This window comes from Ictalurus punctatus, chromosome 2 (genome assembly GCF_001660625.3).
Source record: "Ictalurus punctatus breed USDA103 chromosome 2, Coco_2.0, whole genome shotgun sequence".
In the NCBI taxonomy this organism is placed as follows: Eukaryota; Metazoa; Chordata; class Actinopteri; order Siluriformes; family Ictaluridae; genus Ictalurus; species Ictalurus punctatus.
The window spans coordinates 8,596,622-8,618,618 of NC_030417.2; the positions used below are offsets into that span (position 1 = coordinate 8,596,622).

Below are 21,997 nucleotides of genomic sequence, written 5' to 3' on the forward strand. Positions count from 1 at the left end.
GATATCAAGACACCCCAGTGCCCTGAAAGGTATGATCTAAAGTTAGAAATCAGTTTTCGTGTGCATGCTTGTATAAATTTTGTACAATTTGAAGCAATGTCCTGATTTTTACTTTTACAGGTATAGTATTTGTAATGGGCATTTAAGGTAATTTAATGCTAGGTACAAATGTAGCTGTGGTTATTTGAACATCTGATACTACCTGGGATGGTGGTTAACACCTGGATATGCTTGCGTGCATTAGCACACCATACAGAGACCTTCAACAAAGTCACAAAAATGACAGTGTATTTGCTATAAATACCTTATGCTCCATCCTGGAACCTACTCGCCGAGTGCCTGTTTGGTTGATGGCAGTTTCAAATGACAGAGGACCCTGACATCTGCTGTTCATAGAACCAAGTGACATTCATAACTTGCATTCTATTTCTCCCCTTCTAACCAGAGATGGTGTTTAAATTCTGGATACCCCCTACCACAAGGTGATGAGGAACCACCTGTGGCTGACTATGAACATAACCGAGATGACTGCCGTGCTAACACAAATAGGAGGTGTAATATTGACCTTGTACAATCTGGAGAGGTACACAGTAATGCTCCTGGAGTGCCATGGCTCTTAGCAGTATATGAGACACTCCTCATGGAATGGCACTCCACGGTAGGATTTGAGCATCCAGCCAATTTGTGAGCTGTGGTTACTAACTCTGTCACATAGTGGACCAGTTGATGCTTAGATGGGGAAGCCCTTGTGTCTTTTACTGAGCCAGGTGAAGAACTGCTCTGATGAATGAATAGCTTCTATGTGGTTCAAATACTTCTGTATAGCACTTAGTCACAGTACAAAACAGTCTACAGATTGACCTCTGTAGGATCCTGCAAGATTAATTACCTGGTTCACAAATTTGGGTGAAATAACCATAGGTGTGAACTTTGGGTTTGGTCATGAGGTCACTAAGGAATTGTCCAACCACCAGCTTATGCCTAAGGTATGTGGGTGTTGCTAGCTAGCAAGTGGATTGAAATTGGTGCACTCACCACAAAGGAGAAGGCAGAAGAAAACAAAAGAGAAATACCTGTTATTCTGCTGATAGTACCCTAAACACTGATATTTCCAGGATTGATTTAGTGAATCTCTCTCTTCATAACAGTGAATAACACTAGTATAAAGATGAAACTGCAAAATTGTTATCAATCCAGGCATGTGATCTGATCCAGGTCCTATACAGAATGTGATCAGAGGTATTCTTTATTAATAACACTATAATACTGTAAAAATAAAATTATAAAAATACTATTATTATATTATATTATATTATATTATAATGCTAGCATAACCAACTATATTCTTAGTGCAGTTCATTGTAAAATATCTAAGCAACAAACCACCACAAAGATTCAGGTGTTTGCACTTTTTTGCTGACATCTTTGCACCTTGGCATTATCTGGTGGTAGTATGAAAGTGACTCTGTTTAACAGGACTCTAAGCAGGGGTTAAAGTGGAATTTTGAAGGTGGTGGAAGTCTGTTGGTGATGGTGAGGGGTTGCAGTTTCAATTAGATCTCATTATCACACATAGAAAAACATTACAGGATTAGAAAGAAAACTCTCACTCCGGATAAAAAAAAAAATCTCACAGAAAGAAAAATTTCATGCCATCCCAGTGTCCATCCATTAGGGGAGTAGGGTGAGGGGTACTGCTGCCAAACTGAGTTTGAGGCTTTGTCATTATTAATGTTGTCCTGCCCCACCAAAGTTATGGTCACAAGCCATGCTGATATTGAGCAGTCACAAAGTGTGTGTGTGTGTGCGTGTGTGTGTTGTGAGCAGTGTTGGGTAAGTTAGTCAAAAAAAGCAATCCACTACAGATTACTAATTACTACTTTAAAATTGTGACTACATTACTGATTACTGCATGTAAAAAGTAATCAGATTACTAACTACTTTACTTTCATGTTACATTCAATAACCTATCAAACCTACAAAAATACACTACAAAGTGAAACTCACAGTTCTTTCAGTAATGTTAGCACACAGTGTATGACATGATCAGAAAAAATGTATATTCATCACAACACTTGTCTTGGGCTCGTTTGGTGTCACTAACCAAGGGGAGGCACAACTAAGTTATCATGCTACTGCTAGCTGATATAGTGCCATGCAAAGTACATATTCTTTCTTTATGCTCTGCTCATATCATGTTCATGTAAACTGGAACTCATATAGACATTTACACATTTAGACATGTTCCTGCTCCGCGTCAAAGGATGTTTCCGTTTCAACTCCTTTACTGGTTAAAAAAATTGGCGTATATTAATTTTTCTTAACACTGACTGTGTGAGCTAGCGTTTGGCAGAATTGAGAGCTGTCAGACAATAAGACACGAGTATTTCCACGTATTTTCCTGTAAACCCTGTCTGATTGGTCTTGCCTCGGTTCACTGAATATATAAAGCTATAGACAGTCTTCTTTTACTGACTTTCAGTTACGTAGTGGCAATCCGCTCAAGTGGAGAAATATTCTGGGCCAAAGAAAAAATCTTTGGGGCAAAACTTGATTTTATTTTTAAAAAATGCATTTTACTTAATATTGTTTGCTTAACAATAAATTTGTAACGCAAGTAACATAATTTTATTGAGTAACTGTAATCAAATTACATAAATTTTAAATGTAATGTGTTACATTACTGCTGTATCAGAAAAAGTAATTAGATTACAATAATGTGTTAAACCCAACTCTGGTTGTGAGGTGAGGGGTGGAATCAGGCAGTGTTCAGTTATTTTACAGCTCTGGGGAAGAAGCTGTTTTTCATCCTTGTGGTGTGTGAGTGAATTGTCCTTTATTGTCTGCCAGAGTGGAGCAGTTTGAAGAAGTGGTGTGCAGAGTGTGGGGTCCCTGATCATTTTAGAGGCCCTGCTCTGACATCTGGGCAGATAAATGTCCTCAACTGCCAGTAGCTATGTGCCAATGATATTTTGAGCCACCCTGATGACCCGTTGCAGAGCCTTCTGGTCTTCTCTTGTGCAACTGGCATACCATGTTTTAATGCAGTACGTCAGTACACGCTACACTGTACATCTATAGAAGTTCATGAGAAGATCCTGGGGCAATCTCACTCTCCTCAGTGTTCTCAAGAAGCAAAGGCATTGTTGTGCCTTTCCACTGATGGTGGAGATGTGTGTGGCCCAGGAGAAGTCGTCTATAATGTTCACCCCAAAGAAACTGGGGGTCTCTCCATAGCATTGCTATTTATGAGCACAGGACTAAGTTCAGTTCTCTTTTTCCTCCTGAAGTCCACCACAATCTCCCTTGTCTTCCTGGTGTTAAGGATGAGATTGTTGGCAGAGCACCAGGCTGTCAGGTTTCATACCTGACAGGAGGATATTTGCTTTCCTTACTTGACGTTCTGGGGTCAATTGGTCAGGAAGTTGGAGTTTGGACAACATTGCATTGGGTAATGAAGAGCATTCTGACATTCATACATGTTTTGCCCATCCAGGTGCACCCATGCGGTGTGGAGGGCGAGGCCGATTGCATCCTCTTTTGATCTGTTTGCCTTATTGGCAACCTGATACTGGTCCAGAGTGGCAGGGATGATGCCTTTAATATCTGCCAGTATCAGCTTCTCAAAGCACTTGGATATCAGAGACGTGAGTGCAATCAGACGATTGTATTTGCTTTTTGGGGATGGGCATAATTGTTGTAGTTTTGAGGCAGGTAGGGACAATGACACTGGTCAAGGACCGTTTGAAAAAATGCTGGTACAGACCTCTGTCAGCTAGTCAGCACATGCATGAAATATACGCCCTGGGACACCTTCAGGACCAGCCGCTTCCCTCACATTAACAAGGTCGGAATGGTTCTGTGCAGTTTCAGTGTCCAGTGTTGGCGGTTAATGTTGGTCAGGTGGCAGTGCAGGCCTAACTGTTTCCCTACTATTGTTCTCTCTGTAAAAGTGGGCAAAGAACATGTTGAGTTCTTCCATTATGGAGAGGTTGCTGTTTATAGGCTGGTTATCGTTCATATTGAAGTCTGTGGCAGCTTGTATGCCTTGCCACTTATGTCATGGGTTATTGTTATTAAAACTGTATTCAATTCTGAGTTTTTGGTTGAGTTTTGCTGCTTTTATGCCTCGTTTTCAGATTACCCCGACCTCATCCAGGGTTTCTGGTTAGGGAACACACATATTTCCTTAACTCTGTATTGCTCTAGATCTATAAAATACACTCCACTCTGTGTGCACACAACAGTCCTATAGGTGTAGCATTGCTCCATCAGACCATACTCTAACCATTTTGCTAGTTGGTTTAATCGTGTTAATCAGTGGCTTATAAGCTGGCAGCATTAAGAACGAAAGATGATTAAACTGTCCTAGATGGGGACATACCGGGGCCTAATATGTCAACATTTGCCTAAAAATTGGTCTAGTGTGTTCTTACCTCTGGTTGAGCATTTAACATTCTGGTGGAATTTTGGATAAACTGACCTGAGGTTTGCCTAATTGAAATAATAATAATAATAATAATAATAATAATAATAATAATAATAATAATAATAATAATAATAAAAGTAGACATCAGCAAGCAAATGCTAGTTCAAAAAAATTATGTCTTGAGTTGAGCTTTAAATATGTCAAAGGTCTGAACTTCCGTAAGTTCAAGAGGAAGAGAGTCCCAAAGGGAAGGAGCATAGACAGAAAAAGCCCTATCACCCATAGATTTTAAGCGGGTTTGTGGAACCGTTAACATATTTCACTGTGAGGAGCGCGGTCTGCGATTTGGGGTGTAAGGTATTAGCAAAGCAGATAAATAATGAGGAGCCAAGCCATATAATGCTTTGTATGTCAGGATCATTATTTTACAATAGACACGGAAATTGACTGGGAGCCAGTGCATGGACTCCAAAACAGGAGTAATATGATTGCATGTCCTGGTCTCAGTCAGGATCCTGGCAGCAGACGTTTTTGTACATATTGGAGCTTATTGAGTGTAGATTTAGAAATTCTGGCTAAAAGGGCGTTACAGTAATCTATCTGAGTGACAATGAATGAGTTTATCAGCTTTTCAGCTACAGAGAAATTTAGCATAGGGTGTAGTCTTGCTATATTTGAGGTGAAAAAAGGATGCTGTGCTCTGTACAAAAGAATCAAATGTAAGGCTGATATCAAAAATAACTCCAAGGTTCCTCATTTTACTTTGAGTCTCTTTGAAATCCCCTTGCTACATGTACAATGAAGACTCAGGATGTGAGTTCTGTTGTTTGCTAATGGCTGAGTGTAGTAACTCGAGTGCTAGCTTAGCATTAGTATGCAGTGGTATGTAGACTGCATTTGCAAAAACCACATATGAGTCACTAGGAAGCTGGAAAGGCCTGCACCTCACCATGATGTATTCCAAATCGGGTGTGCAGAGTCTGTCTGTGGTGACTGCATATGTGCACCATGTATTGTTCACATATATACAAAGTCCACCTCCTGTTTTCTTGCTGGCAGCAGATGTCCTGTCGGCGCGGAACAATGTGCAGCCTTCTAGCTTCACTGCAGAGCTGTGAATGTTGTGGTTTAGCCATGTCTCTTGTCATGATCAGGACCAGTACCTAGCTGAAGTGTTATAATCAGTTGCAGTTTGTCCATCTTGTTGGAAAGGGATCAGGTGTTTGCAAGAAATATGGTTGGGCGCAGTAGTTTGTGCAGCATAGCCTTTAGCTTAGCTTGTATTCTCGTTCTCTTCCCTCACTTCTGCTTCCATTCCCTCTACCAACGCTGTTGTCTTCCTGCTGGAATAATAACCCAAACTGATCCTGGTGGTGTGGCGATCTCCGCTGGTATTTGTTACACTCAAACTCGAGGTGACTGCATGTAGTACCAATGCTTAGAAGATCAAGACAGCTGTATGCTAAATGTGCCTCAACTTAACACAAACAGAAACTGAGAACTTATATGGAAGTACCAAGCCACTTCATCCATGTGCACCGCCATCTTGTGTCTTAGCTTCACAAGACACGCATCTTGGCATGTCTTTCTGACATGCTTGTAAATGTTGTGTGTCCCACGCACAAAAGGGAAAAAATGCTCCTTCCAGGACTGCTGCCAGATTGCTGAAAGAACAGCTCTGCTTCAGCACCACTAATGTTATGGACAGCCTGATGGCGCATGCCTGCAAGGCAGGACCACAGAAACACACATGGCTGGTGGCTAATGATCAGTACCGTAGCAATCCAGCAGTCGCCGGGAGAGTATAAGATGGCTCTCCTCCTACAGCAAGGGGAGCGACCATCTCCATGACACTTAACGGTTTTCTCTCTGTTTCACACAGAAGAAACTGACTCTGATGAAGACCCCGCTTCCTGGCTGCCTCCCCAGAGCTCACAGACCACCCAAAAAGGCTTCAGCACTTCTGGGTCACACCACCATGCCACCTGTCCTGGAGAAAAAGACACCAGCACCAGAAGACCTCACTCCACTCCCCCTTTCCCCACTTTCAAGACACGTATTAAGTAAACAGCACCCAGTTTTGTACCTAAGTGGCACCAAACCAGTCAGCAGCCACCAGTTTCACCAGTGGAGCTACCAGCCCAGAGCCAACCCCCTGCATCACCAAGAGGTGGCAGCAGCCAGACAAAAAAACTGCCACCGAGGTTGCAGAGAGGGTAGCCATGGACCAGTTCCTAAGAACTCTGCCACCCACGGAATGCCAGACCATTGGAATGCTGGCTCCCAACAACCCTGGAGAGATGTTAGAGGCCCTGGAATGAGCCATGGCCACCCTGGAACTCAGTAGCGAAGGGTGGTGAGCAGCCAGCCCAAACCATCTTAGAAGGTTCCCACCTCGCTGCCCTGAATGGAACTACACCAGGGAGAGTGAAGTCGCCCCGCCTAAGGATCACCACGGGATGAGGCCATGCCAACAGAGGGTTAGGGTTCGGAATAAGTACTTCAGCAGGTGACACAATAGGGGGACTTCGGGTGGGGGCAGAAAGAAGACAGCCGCCTAAAACATTGCTGGGCCCAGGTGCGACAGATCAAAGGGGTTGACCAAGACCCGGACCAAAGACTCCCCACATACTACTTCTTGGTCAGGGGAGGACTACTCTAATACAGGACCAACTGCAAAGGAGAAACCTGCGACCTCCTGGTGGTCCCCAAGGCATGGACCCACCTACTGATACACCTGCCCCATGCCCATCCACTTGGCGGTCACCTGAGGGCACAAAACATGCTAGAAAAACTGAAGGGCCACTTTCTCTGTCCCGGAAAGGACGCAGAGGTATGAGGCTTCTGCCAGCAGTGCCCCCAGTGCCAGCACACCACCCAGAGGAAACCCCCACTGGCACCCCTCATTCCCTTTCCCTTCATCAGTGTCCCCTTCGAAAGGATTGGCATGGACCTTGTAGGGCCGTTTGCAAAATCCACCCGGGGTCATGAATACATCCTGGTCATAATGGACTACACCACCAGGTACCCCGAGGTGGTGCAGCTATGGAAAGCCACCTCCCACAACATTGCTAAGGAACTCATGGTTCCTATTCAGCCATGTTGGGAACACGAAAGAAATGCTAACTGGCCAAGGTATGCCTTTTACTTCTAAACTAATGTCTGATCTGTATTGGCTGTTGCAGGTTAAACACTTGAGGACATCCGTCTACCACCTACAGATGGAATGTTTTAACCAGACCCAGAAACGGATGCTGCACCAGGTGATAAATGAGGAAGGGAGGAACTAGGACCTCCTCCTGTCCTACATCCTCTTTGCTGTCCGGGAGTGCCCTCAAGCATCCTTCACACTAGGGCTTCACACTGTTCAAGCTCCACTTCGGATGGCGACTTTGAGGACTGTTGGACGTGGCCCAGGAAGCCTGGGAGGAACAGCCGTCACCGTTTCATGCCATCATCGAGTTCATGCGAGAGATGCGGATCAACCAAGTGGCCCCGATGATACAAGAACACATGGAAGCCACTCAGGAAGACCAAAAAAAGAACATAGAACCACAAGACACAACCATGGGAGTTGCAGCCAGGCATCGAGTACTCCTGTTAGTGCCTAACACTTCCTACAAATTTCTGCCCGATGGCAAGGCCTGTACACAGTCCTTGAGAGCATGGGTCCCATGAACTACTGCCTGCAGCAGCCCGGTAAGTGAGCAGTCACACAAATATATGTGTGTGTCTGCCCCCACACAAGGACAGGAGCTGATGGATCAGTTTGTCAACGTTTTCTCAACTACCCCAGGGATGATGCAGCTCATCCACCATGAGGTTAAGACCCATCAGGGAGTTGTGGTTAGACAGTGGCCTTACCATGTCCCAGAGGCCCGCCATAAGGCTATTGAGGAGAAAGTTGGCCGAATGCTCAAAAGATGGCATCATCGAGGGGTCCCACCAGCCCCTGGTCCAGCCCCATCATGGTTGTGCTGAAGCCCACAACCTCGACAGCTATCCAACCCCCCCCCCCCCCCCCCCCCCCCCAAGTGGACAACCTAGTGGAGCTATTGGGGAGAGCCCAATTTATATCCATACTGGTTACTGGCAAGTAGCATAGGCCCCAGAAGCAAGACCAAAAACCGCCTTCAGTACCGTGAATGGCCACTGGCAGTATCAGGTTCTCCCCTTTGGGTTACACCGAGTGCCCATGAGAGACTAATGGACATCATCCTACAACCACATCGTCCATTGACAGCCGTCTAACTGGACGATGTTGTCATACACTCCTCCACTTGGTTGGATTACCTGTTCCACCTGGGGGAGTTCCGGAAGGCCGGGCTGATGGCCGACCTGAAAAAGTGTCACCTGGGGTTGACCAAGGCACAGTACGATAGTACTGTAGGATACCGTATCGGCCAGGGCCTCCTAAAACCACAAACACAGACGATCGAGGCAGTTAAGGACTACCCCCAGCCGACGTCAAAGAAACAGGTACATGCTTTTTTTGGGGTTGGCAGGGTACTACCACAGATTCGTGCCTAACTTCTCCTCTGTAGGCTCTTCCCCCTCAGATCTTACAAAGAAGGGACATCAAGGGGTACTGTGAAGGCGGGCTGGAGGCCCATGCACAAAAGGGGAAAAAAGGCTCCTCCCATGACTGCTGTTAGGGTACTGAAAGGACGGCTCTGCTTCAGCACCACTAATGTTTTGGACAGCCCAACAGTGCAAGGCTGTAAGGCAAGGCCGCAGAAACACACACAGCTGGTGGCTAATGATCAGCGCAGCAGCAATCCAGCAGCCAACAGGAACAGCCAATCCAGCAAGTGGAGCGACCGTCTCCATGACACTTTTAACGCTTTTGTCTCTGTTCAAAACAAAAGAAAATATCTCAGATGAAGGCCACGCTCCCTGTCTGCCTACCCAGATCTCACTGACCTCCCAAAAAGGCTTCAGCACTCCTGGGTCACACCACCATGCTATCTTGGAGAAGATGACACCAGCCCCAGAACCCCTCACTCCACTCCCCTTTTCCTCACTTTCAAGACACTCTTTAAATAAAAAGTTATAATAAAAGCCTACTGTGTGTCTGTGCTCAGCCCCCCACAGCCTAGTCTCACTGCATATGCCATTTAAATTCCATTTAAAAATGAAAAAGCATTCACCTATTGTCCGGAGATCGCAAGTTTAAATGCTGAGTTGCCACAGCAATCCATGGCCAGGAGTCCAAGAGAGCAAAATTGCCCTAACAATAGCTAATGTTAGCCATAACCAGTGAAACATTAAATTTTGAGAGTGACTTGTCATCCTCTAAATGGTGTCTTTTCTCAGTGGATGACATGGCAAGATATTGGCCTGTTGAGCTCATATTTACAATGGAAAAATACCTTTTCATTATGTCTTATTTTACTTCATCTATTGGAGTTAGACAGTTAGACAAACTGGTAACACGCTATCAGTCTTATCTATCTGTGTTATATATCACTGTTGAGGCTCTTGTGCTTCATAGTAGGACAGTAGCACTCTGATAAAAGCAGAACTTTTGGCAGTTTGGTGTTCTCTAGCACTCAGGTCTCTATCTACATCATGCGAAGTTGAAAGAACATCAGAGACAAGTAAAGTAAGAAATTGTTGCTGCTCATCAGTCTGGGAAGTGTTATAAGGCCATCTCCAAACAATTTGAAATTCACCATTCTACAGTGAGAAGGATTGTTTACAAATGGCGTCTCAGCAAATTCAGTCAAAAGTCAAACTGTTTGATGCTCAGGAATATTAAGTAAATACAGTGGCTATGTCATGTCACCTACAGGCCTCAATTTTCATTTAATTCCATGGATTTGCAGCTGGATTTAAGTCTGGGCTTGGACGCCATTCCAAAACACAAACCCAATTTTAAAAAGCCATTCCTTTGTAGTTTTTGCCCTGTACTTTAGATCATTGTCTTGTTGGTGTCTTGGTAGCACTGAACAGTGCAGAACTACACAACCGATCAGCCCCCTCTCACCTGTGTCTTGTTATACCTTGATTAGCACCACTATTTAAGCTCCAGTTTTTCTCTGTCTCATTGTCATGATTTGTTGTTGTGTGTACCCTTTCGTATGTTTTTGCCTTGAGATCATGTTTAGGATTCTAGTAGAGCTGCAACAACTAATCGATAATAATCGATTATGAAAATCGTTGTCAACTAATCTCATTTTCAATTAGTTGGTCTGCGTGTGGCATGGGGCACGTTTACTCATTGTTACTTCTGTTCTGAAAACACACATTGGAGAGTACAGACCGATGTTTTGTCCCAAATGACATACTATACCCTTACACTATGCGCTCTGCCATCTAGTGTAGGAATTTTAGAAGGTAGTATCATCTCAAATGGAACACGAGCGTTTTTTTACTATCCAGAACTATAAGCCAGACGATGGCACATGGAGTCAAACGCACGTAATGTGACACGAGTCAACGTTTCCTTTTATAACCAACATGACCTCAATCACCTCAGTGACAACAGAAAAAATGTGCCATCTCCAAGTCCTCTAAGGCAGGGGTGCATTTTATATGAAAAGTAGTGTAGAAGATTATAACCTGCAAACTTTACAAAGTGGAGCTCGTGTAGCGCGGAAGCACGAAAGCGATGCACGAGCACAAACTTGTGTTTATATCCAAAATGCTCCACAGTTCAAGGGGTTGGGGGAAAATGGTGCAAGTTGCTTAAGAGGTTCAGTTTAAATAAAATTTATTGTCATTATATTATTTGTGTGCTTGCAGTGTAACTTCTGTCGTTTATTATAACAGGAGCGATCTGTAAGTGATCCATTAGGAGCAAGGCCGCGTGGCTCCTCACTCACAATGTAGACGCAGTGATCAACAGTGGGAGCACAAGTAAGATCTGTGTAAGATGTGTAACGGAAACCATAAGGTGCAGTGAAAGTGAGCTTTTATTATTAACTTAGTATTGTAGTTGAATTATCGGTTACATTTTTGTGCATCCATGAAAAATAATGCATAAATACTACCGTAATTTCCGGACTATAAGCTGCTACTTTTTTTGAACACTGCGGCTTAAACAATGATGCGGCTAATTGATGGATTTTAACGGGCTAACGAGCTTCATGCCGCCAAAACATTTAGCCTCGTCACACTGGACCAATGAAATTACCGAACAGGTCACAGTGGACCAATGAAACTGTTCGAATGAAATCAAACGCACTCACACTAAATTCTTCAGATCAGTCATTTTGCGCTTCATGCACACACCCTCATCATGGAAAACACACAAAGAAATGCATATGATGCAGCTTTCAAGTTAAAGTGGCACTCCGAGTTGAGTGGGAGGCTTGAATGACTAGGGGCGAGAAATCGTTTACCAAAACTGGCCGCATGCGAAGAGCAACTTTTGCTCAAGTCTGCCAGTGGATCCTAACAGTGTGGAGCAGTGTCAAAAAATCTTATCACCAACGGGTTTCGAAAGGCTGGACTGCTGCATGATAAAGAGGACAGCACAAGCTCAAGGGCGAATTTGCCTCGAGATGTAAGTGACATTGAGAGCGACAACGAAAGAGAGACTGAGGAAGTGTGTGACGAAGTACCGGTAATACTGAGGCTGTTCAATTCCGACACTAGCTGCGTTTACATGGACAACAATAATCCACTCTTAATCCGATTAAGACCATACTCTAATTAAGAAACTACCATGTAAACAGCAATTTTTACTTACCTTAATCTAATTAAGGTCATAATCAAAGTAAGCAATAATCTAATTAAGACAGGTGGAGTACTCCTGTTTTAGTCGCATTATGGACATGTAATAGGGACATGTAAACACCTTAATCACATTTTGAACGTCGTGTGGGAGTTTTCACTGCATTTTGCATCAGGTCACGATCACACACGGCAGTTTTACGTTTTACGGCGAACAAGAGAGTTCGGCTGTGTCCCTAATTGCATACTTTCCTACTATAGGCCTGTAGTGGGGAAAAATACATGTATCTCTGCTACTTTATGGACGGTAACTACGCAATTTGGGACACACCCACCGCTTCAAGCAGTTGTCTAATAGCACGTATAGCATGACAAATAATTAACTGCACGTAAAGCGTCCGTAAAAAAAATAAAAATAAAAACACCCAAAACTGTATACGGTACCATAACGAAGATGAACTGTATGTTGATACGTGAAATTCTGGAGGGACGTCGGGCGGCATGGCGCGGTGACGTAATGACACGGGCTGTTAATCTAATTATGTTCTAAATCATGTAAAACGGGAACATGACAGGAGTATTCTAAAAGCGACTCATGTAAACACCTTAATCACATTATTATCTTACTCAGATTAAGGTCAAAAATTAGATTACTGCTGTCCATGTAAACGTAGCAACTGAAAAAGACGACTTTAGTGGTTTTAGTGCACAGGAGGAAGATGAAGATGGTGATCAATGACTTTTCCTGGTAGGCAACTGTATTTAAATTTTTTTTTAACTAGCCGTGTTACAGGCACTGTTCGGAAAAAAGCATTTATGATACGCATTTAATTAAATGTTTAAAAAATCTTTCCGTGTAACATCTTTCTGTGTAAATATCTCATGTTACAATGTGGACACCTGCGGCTTATAGACAAGTGCGGCTTATATATGTACAAATTTTTTTTTCTTTTTAAAGTTACTGGGTGCGGCTTATATTCAGGTGCGCTCAATAGTCCGAAAATTACGGTGTGTATATGTGTGTGTGTGTGTGTGTGTGTGTGTGTGTGTGTAGTATGTAATATATATATATATATATATATATATATATATATATATATATATATATATATATATATAAATATATATAAATATATATATATAAATATATAAATATATATAAATATATATATATATATATATATATATATATATATATATATATATATATATATATATATATATAAAAATAAAATTAGGGATGTCACGAGAACCGATACTTCGGTACCAAGTCAGTACCAACCATTCTTAAATGACGGTAGGGTAAATGATGGTGTTTTAGTGTTTTAGTTGGGCCACAAGTGGTAAAGAACGCCTACAAGCACACGGGAAAAACTAGAGAAGATGGCGACAAGTTTAGCTACGACTCATTGAGAGGAAAGGTGGTAGGTGTCACGTGGAAATACTTTGCATTTGAGGCAGATGACAACAAACATATTATTGATGCTCTGAAGCCGGTGTGCAACTGATGCTATCGTTCATTTCAAACAAAGCAAGGAAACACCTCAAATTTGGCGAAGCACCTGAAAGACCCCCAATATTATGTTTGTGTGAGGCAGCTGGCATTGTGGCAGTGAAACCAGCTAACGTTATGCTCCATGTAATGTTTGCAATAGTCAGTTATTTGTTAATGAAAGCATTGAAAGTTTTTTTTTAATCCAATTAATCAAAAAAAATAATTGGCCAATTAATCGATTATGAAAATGGTTAGTTTCAGCCTGAGATTCCAATATTCACATTGTTTGTGTTGTTCTTGTTTTGTTTAAAAATAAACTGCCTGCATTTTCATCCACCTCCATGACCAATTTCTGACAGTTGGAACATTTTTTTTCCCCTCAAAATATGACACTATTCTTGAATCTTTTTTTAAATAGTGGTCCTAAAACACCATCATACAGTCTGCCATACATTTCTTCTGTTAAAATCTTCACTTGAATTTTTATTTAAAAGAAACCTTAGTTATTTGTGTGATTTGTTAGTTTCTTCTAAAACAAACAGAGAACCTCATCATCTCTCACTGCTTATGTAACTACAAGAAGTCATATGGTGAGTCTGCACAATTTTTCAGTTCGTGACCTGTAATGGCATGTTTGTGTTGCATCTGTATTGATTGGGAAAGCTGAGCAAAATGTGTAATTTACTTATATATAGGCTGACTGTGTGGCTGTAGCATTGTGGATAATTGTAACTGGTATTTTGATTCAAATTAAATTCTAGTTGACTTACTGAAATGTCAGAAGCACTTATAAAACATAGCAGTGTAAATATCTCTAATTTTATAGCTCCATGGGTAGTTAGAACTGCCCAGTCCACCGGTTTCCTGCCATTGAGGACATTTAAGGCACGAGGTGAATAGATGGCTTGCAGCACAGAAAGGATCTCTCCCACCTCCCCATGGAATGTTTAAACTCCTCCCTCCTGGAAGAAGTCTACAAAGCATCTATCAGATTCATTAAAACAGCTACTTTCCGAAAGTTGAGGATCAGACTCCTCAACAGATCCACTTGATTATCATTTCATTTAATTACATATCACTTCACTCTGGTACCTATCTACTCAGTTACTTCACAAGAGAGATACTGTATAGTTTATTGTATATTCTGTTGTCTGTATTTATTGACTTTTGCCTTGACATTGTGCTACTTATCCCCTTGTCTGACAATGTATCAGTAGCACTGTGTTTCTGGGGGAACTATATTTAATTCCCAACATTACATCTGTCTGTAATGAGAGGAACACTGAAGCCTACTTGATGTGTTATGTTTGGTATATTCAGCAACATTTTTTGTTTTACAATATGTCAAAAAAATCATTTTGCTATCCAGATTGTTATTTTATAATGACTGGTTTGAGGATGTACTGACTTGGCGGAAGCCTTTAGGTGCAATTTATGTACATCAGCTGTAAAGTCCCCTCTGAAATTCCTGGAATAACAAGCTTGATTCGGTTGTTTCGCTATACAATGAAGACATTTGGATTTGAGATCAAAAGGTGAATACAAGGCGGTAGATCAGAAGTTCAGCTTTCATTTCCTCATATTTACATCTAGAAATGTTAAACAATTGTGAACATCTCACCATTTGTTTGAACCTTTCCATTTGCCATGTTATCAAAAATATTGGAAGATGTGACTGACCGTTGCTTCTTATTGCCCAAGTGTGTCCTGTTGGATTAATTGTTTAAACTATTAATAGCTCTGAATATCTAGTCTTGGTTTGAGACCTGGGTTTTGTCTGTGAAGACAAAGGATAAACTAACATGAAGATCAGAGAGCTGTCTGTGGGAGAAAAGCAAGCCATTTTGAAGCTAAGAAAACAGGGGAAACCTATCAGAGGCATTGCAGAAGCATTGGGCATAGCCAATACAACAATTTGGAATGTCCTGAAAAAGAGAGAAACCACTGGTGTGTCAGTGATTCACCAGCTTGATGCAGGTGTTGCAAGCAAGGGTTATGCAACCAAATATTAAGTGTGATTTACATTTATTTACTTTAAAGCTCCTCTGATCTAATATTTTGCTCACCTAAAAATTGTGTGGTCCAATACAAAAGGTTCTATGTTTTATGTAGCACGTCTAGATGTAAAAACAAAAGAAATGCTCTTGCTGTTTCAGTACTTTTAGAGGGGACTACATATCAGAGTCCTTGGCTGATGTAATCACTCTGGTCACGTTCAGTTTGTAAGCCATTCAATTGGGTCATTTGAATGAGATTTGAGGTTCTCTCTTTACTCCATTTTCAGTCTCAGAATTTCTTATGTTGTCAGTTCTTCCTCAATAATTGTCAAAAACATGTTGAGCTTCTCTTGAAAATACAACATGGGCAAAAGCCCTGATAAGGTTTTTTGCTCATGTTATAGTCTGTCTTCGGTCCACCTGGTACAGTTCTGATTAACTAAAAGAAAGGAGTCAGCCCATGGCAGTGACTCCTTTGCATTAGTGGCTTATTCAAAAAGACTAAATCATTAAATCAGTGTAAAGACTAAAGGACTAAATGAGTATAACATCTTTAATCTGGAATGTTGTTATTCATTGTAGATGTACAGCAGCAAATTGCATTGATGTTATTCATTTTGTTTTGACAGTTTTTCCAAACCACCACTAATTCTAATATCACTGGATGGCTTCAGAGCAGAGTACCTAAAAGTTTATGGAGGCCAACTTCCAACCATCAGCAAGCTAAGTATGTGTTACTGATTAATTTATGTCTTACGAGTGGTTTTGTAGAAATAATTATGGAAAGACTTCACTGCACCTTTTAAAAACTTTTTATTTTTGTCTAAAACATATTTGCAACCAGAAGGCCATTTATTGTTTTAAGGATATAAGAAGATATTAGGAAAAATAGAGGAAAACATTTGACCCTTTTTGTCTTTTCAGGAAAATGTGGAACTTCTACAAAATATATGCGTCCTGCTTATCCCACAAAGACCTTCCCCAATCATTACACCATTATAACAGTAAGTAGAGAGAATATGTGCATGTTACTTGGAATAAAGATTTTGCAATCTATACTGTTTAAAAAAGCTTATTCTGGTTGGGTATGACATCTATAAAAGAATAAATACATTAAATAATATATTTTTCAAAGGGTCTTTATCCGGAGTCACATGGGATTGTGGACAATAAGATGTATGATGTTATCCATAATGCCACCTTCAGTTTGAAAGGAAATGAGAAGTTTAATGCCTTTTGGTACCATGGTGAACCAGTAAGTATGTGCAAACCAGTAACTAGAGTAATATTTTGTGTTTAGTCATATGGAGGCACTGTAAAAGTTTTGCTTTAATGCTGGATTCAAAACACTGGCTTAAATTGCTTATAATTTCCACAAGCAATATTTGAACACGGCACGTCCATTGCACGGCACGTCACGGCAGAGGAAACCAAGTTTAGTGAAATTCATTATGCAGTCATTTTTTACAGCAGCCCTTTTACCATCTTGTACAAATATCTCAGATGCTCTTCTTTGTATGGAGGCTTTTTATCTAGAAAATTTCTTTCTTTTTTTCTTATTTGCCATAGCACAATAACCAGCCTGGCCTGTATTGATAAAATGAAAAATGCTGAAAGCTTTTTTTTTTTCACATGGTGCCATGTTGTTATGGTAGCAGACTAGTGCCAACAAGTTAATGCAAGAGTGAGCAACCAAATATGATCAGTGCCGTTCATATGCTCAAGGCTAAGAATATGAAGAAGAAAAATGTTCTGCTTTTGCAAGGTCAAACTATTACTAAGTACATGTTATTCATTTTATATACAGTACTGTGAAAAAGTATATATCCTGATTTATTCTGTATTTGTGTATCTCATACTATAGTTTTAGATATTCAAACGAAATACAACATAAAACAAAGGTAACCTGAGTAAACACACAATACAGTTTTTATTTTCTTATTGAAGCAAAAAGAGTTATCCAACACCCATCACCCATATTAAAAACTTATTGTCCCTTAAACTTAAAATCTGGTTGTGGCACCTTTAGCAGCAATAACTGCAACCAAACGCTTCCGACAACTGGAGATCAGACTTTCACTTACTTCTAGGACTAGGACTTACTCATATGCTTTGGATCATTGTCTTGCTGCATAATCCAGCGCTTGAGTTTCAACTTTCAGACAAAAGACCAGACATTCTCTTTTAGGATTTTCTGGTAGAGAGCAGAATTCATGTTTTCCTCAATTATTGCAAGTTGCCCGGGCCCTGAAGCAGCAAAGCATCCCCACACCATCACACTGTCACCACCATGCTTGACCGTAGGTATGTTGCGCTTTTTGTGGAATTCTTTGTTTGGTTTATGCCAGATGTAACGGGATCCCTGTCTTCTAAACAGTTCCACTTCTGACTCATCAATCCACAGAACATTCTCCAAAAAGGTTTGATGATCATCAGGGTGTGTTTTGGCTAAATTCAGACGCGCCTTAATGTTCTTCTGGGTTAGCAGTGGTTTTCGCCTCGCCACTCTTCCATGAATGCCATTTTTGCCCAGTGTCTTTCCGATAATGGTCAACAGTGACCTTTATCGATACAAGAGAGGCCTGTAGGTCCTTTGATGTACTTTGCTCTTTTGTGACTTCCTGGATGAGTGGCTGCTGTGCTCTCTGAGGAATTTTGGAAGGACGGCCACTTCTGGGAAGGTTCACTACTGTTCACTATAGTTTTTCCATTTAGCTTTCACTGTGATTCATTGGAGTCCCAGAGCCTTTGAAAACGCGTTGTAACCCTTCCCAAACTGATGTATTTCATTCACCTTCTTCCTCATCATTTATTGAATTCCTTTTAATTTTGGCATAGTGTGTAAGACCTTTTAACCAACTTCATGCTGTTGAAAACATTCTATTTAAGTGTTGATTTGATAGAACAGGTTTTGCAATTGTTGTCACGTATCGTGACGGAGCGGAGATAGGACGGATGCAATTGCACTATGAACAGTTGTTTATTTTAAAAGAGAGACAGGCAGACAAATCCAAAACGTGATCCAAAAACGTAATCCTAAACAGGCGAAGGTCAGGCGATCGGCAAACAGGCATACACAGGGTTAAACATGAATCGAGGTCGTGGTCACGGAAAACAGGGTTGATAAAGAAAACGAGAAACATGAACTATGACGAGGAACTGGGAGCGGATAATCCAGCGTGAACTAACTCTAAACATGGAACGTGACTATGACTACTAAACGAACTAATCTAACTCTACAATAATCTTCTGCGCCGTGTGCTGGGAGGCGTGCGGTATATATGGGGACATGATAAACGTCTAAACTGCTAGCAGCTGAGGGCAATACAGACACACGTGAAATCCCAGCCAATGACAGAACAGGGAGGAGACATGACAGAAACATAAACAAAACACACGTGTCCAGATGTCACTACTGTCAACAATGGAAAAGCAGGTGCTTGTGCATTCGTGCTTAGAGCACGCTGCTTCAAGGAGGAATCATGACAGCAGTAATCAGGCCTGCTTGCGTCTAGTCCAGCTGAACCCCATTATGAATACAGTTTCATAGATTTGGGTAATTAGTAACTTTGGGGGCAAATACATTTTCACACCAGGTGGTATTGGATAACTGTTGTGCTACAATAAATAACATTATCATTTAAAAACTGTATTTTGTGTTTACTCAGGTTGCCTTTGTTTTATATTACATTTTGTTTTAATTTCTGAAACAATTTAGTATGAGATATACACAACAACAGAGAAATTAGGATGGGGCAAATACTTTTTCTCAATACTGTATGGATTTTTGCTCATTTCCTCTAACAATACTTGAATTGACTGTACATAGAGTTGTGCCATTTAAATGCATGAACTACATACATTTTTTTTTATAATGTAATACAAGTCTTCCTTTCTGGGTTAAATACAGTTCATTACTGAAGCTGTTGAAGGGAGAGGCAGTGCTGCTTATATTGTTTTTCTCTGCATAATTGCTATACACATTGGGGGAAATAAGTATTGAACACATCAACATTTTTTTCAGTAAACATATTTCCAATGAGGCTATTCACAGGAAATTGTCACCAGACTTTGGTTTTAACTCAAGAAATCCACAGAGATAAAGAAATACAAACATTAAAGTCCATAAATGAAGTTATGTGTAATAAAGTGGAATGACACAGGAAAAAAGTATTGAACACGCTAAGAAAAAGCAGTTCTCCAAGGCAAGGTAAGGCAAGGAACCAGCTGAAATCCATAAGTGCAAATTAATATCAGCTGGGTTAGCAAATTGATGGTCTATAAAAAGGCTTTTCATTACCAAGGTGTCACACAAGAAACAGATCTCATGATGGGTAAAAGCAAAGAGTTCTCCCAAGACCTTCGCAACCTATTGTTTTCTCAATATGTTTACTGAAAATAATGTTGACATATTCAATACTTATTTCCCTTACTGTAATTCTTTCTTTATCAGCAGAGGTTTACATGTTGCTAACAAGAAAATCCTACCAGGCAGAGAGAGAGAAAAAAACCCAGAATATTACTAGAAAACCCCTGGTGTATGCTGGTGGCTGGGACAATGATAAAAGATGTATTGGTTGAACATATATTTAATTGCAATGTTTGGGTTTATAAGCAACCAGATGAGTATATAAGATTAGTTTATTCATTTATTCATTCGTTTATTAATTCATTCATTTATTCAGAAAGCATTTTGGAAATGGAGTCTATCTGGGTACAAAGAGGAAGAAATCCATTGCAGGGATCCATCCATCTCCTTGTATTGATGTCCAAATGCTTCCTCCTTTGAGAGAATGCTATTAACTAATTTAACATTGTAAACTATCATTACTTCACTGGGTCTGGAATTGTACAATTAAGTCATCAACTTCTGACAAAATGTAGTACAAACACACCTCTCTTTTTTGCCACTGGCAAAGTTAGAATATTTTGCACGTCACTGAGGCCAGCTGTAACATGTATAGATGAGGTGAAGCAGTGGGTGTTCTCAACGTGGTATTTATTTGTGGTAATCCATATAGCATTGTCCTTAAAACCTTAATAAAGACCGTGTATTACGTTCTGAAACACAGTTACAGTTCAAATGTGGAAATATAATTGTGGAAATGACCTTGCTTCTCAGGAATCCAACAGACTCAGTGTGATTGCATATGTAAACTTTTATTATAGGAAAATAGACATGAAAGGGAGGAAAATCATAAACCACTTTAATTTGCTGAAACTTGGCTGTTTTGCACCTGCTTTAGACGTCTGTTTCATTAGGCACACAACACATGAACACACACACGAGATTGAGTGTGTGTGAGAGAGAAAGAGATTGTGATTGTATATATGAGTGGACTTCATAACAGGGCAGGGGTTTAAAAGTGAAGCCAGACTGTCCCTGAGGCCCCCTAGTGGCTGCCTGCAGTACAGTTTTTAACCCTGCCCATTCCCATGTTAGTGAAAAGGGATTGAGCCAAACTTCCATTTTAAGTTACAACAGTAAACTCACTATACCTGCAAATGCCTTGAAGCACCATCTTATGTTGCATTTCAGGTAGCTGCCAGCATGAAGCAGGGGCGTGTCCAATCTGACCAGTCTCTCTACTGTGCAAATTCATGAAAAAATTCATGAAAAATGCACTATGGAAGTCAATGGCACCTTGTTATCCACTCATATACAGTCCTTGAGTGTGCCACATTAAATCGCTCATTACACACACTTCCATTGCAGAATTGTTAGACTACGCCCTCACATGCTCTTTAATAAAAAGAGTTCAATACTACAGGGGACACGGTAACAAATAACATAACTACACTAAAGATGGATCTATGATTTATGTGACTGCTTCTCCTAATTATAAATAATTAGTGAATTAATAGAAACCACACAATAAAAAGCTTGGTCTCATTAGCAGTTAGTAACCAAATAATATATGGTGTTTATCTGATATTTGCTTGATTAAATGGCTAAACCTATTAAAGCCTACTTGGTTTAAAGTCAAGGTTTTGATTGCACATCTATTAAAGTTAAGAGGAAGTGTTAAACTCTTACATGTAAAACTTATAAGTTTTATATTGCTATTCCATATCTTAACTGCAGAGTACCTGGACATTTCATACCAACAAGTGCACTTTATTTTATTAAACTCACGTTTAGGTTTGGCTCACAGCCATGAACAACAACCTTAAATCTGGGACGTTCTTCTGGCCTGGATCGGACGTAGCTATTAAAGGAAAATTTCCAAATTTGCATAAAAAGTATAATGAGTAAGTATGTTTTAATTATTATTCAATGAACCTATCTGCATTTATTTATTAATCATCTTAATTTGTTTGTGTTTTATTGAATATACACTGCAGGTCAAAAGGTTGGGGACACCAAGCTTATTATTCCCCATTACTCAGCTTTGA

At 40.7% G+C, this 21,997-nt stretch overlaps 1 protein-coding gene and 1 long non-coding RNA gene across 4 annotated transcripts in view; one reads left to right on the plus strand and one right to left on the minus strand.

The window, feature by feature from the left end:
* The window catches only part of enpp1 (ectonucleotide pyrophosphatase/phosphodiesterase 1), a 78,620-nt gene that overhangs the window by 20,414 nt on the left and 36,209 nt on the right, over positions 1-21,997 (plus strand). For all 3 annotated transcript variants that reach the window (XM_053687340.1, XM_053687348.1, XM_017453396.3), the window contains exons 5-9: positions 1-29; positions 16,231-16,328; positions 16,526-16,605; positions 16,737-16,856; positions 21,744-21,853. The exon at positions 1-29 is cut by the window's left edge and continues 32 nt beyond it. In XM_053687340.1, coding sequence (XP_053543315.1) covers positions 1-29; positions 16,231-16,328; positions 16,526-16,605; positions 16,737-16,856; positions 21,744-21,853 — 437 coding nt within the window. The remainder of the gene's footprint in view (positions 30-16,230; positions 16,329-16,525; positions 16,606-16,736; positions 16,857-21,743; positions 21,854-21,997) is intronic.
* The window catches only part of LOC128635281 (uncharacterized), a 49,214-nt gene that overhangs the window by 17,888 nt on the left and 9,329 nt on the right, over positions 1-21,997 (minus strand). The window lies entirely within an intron of this gene.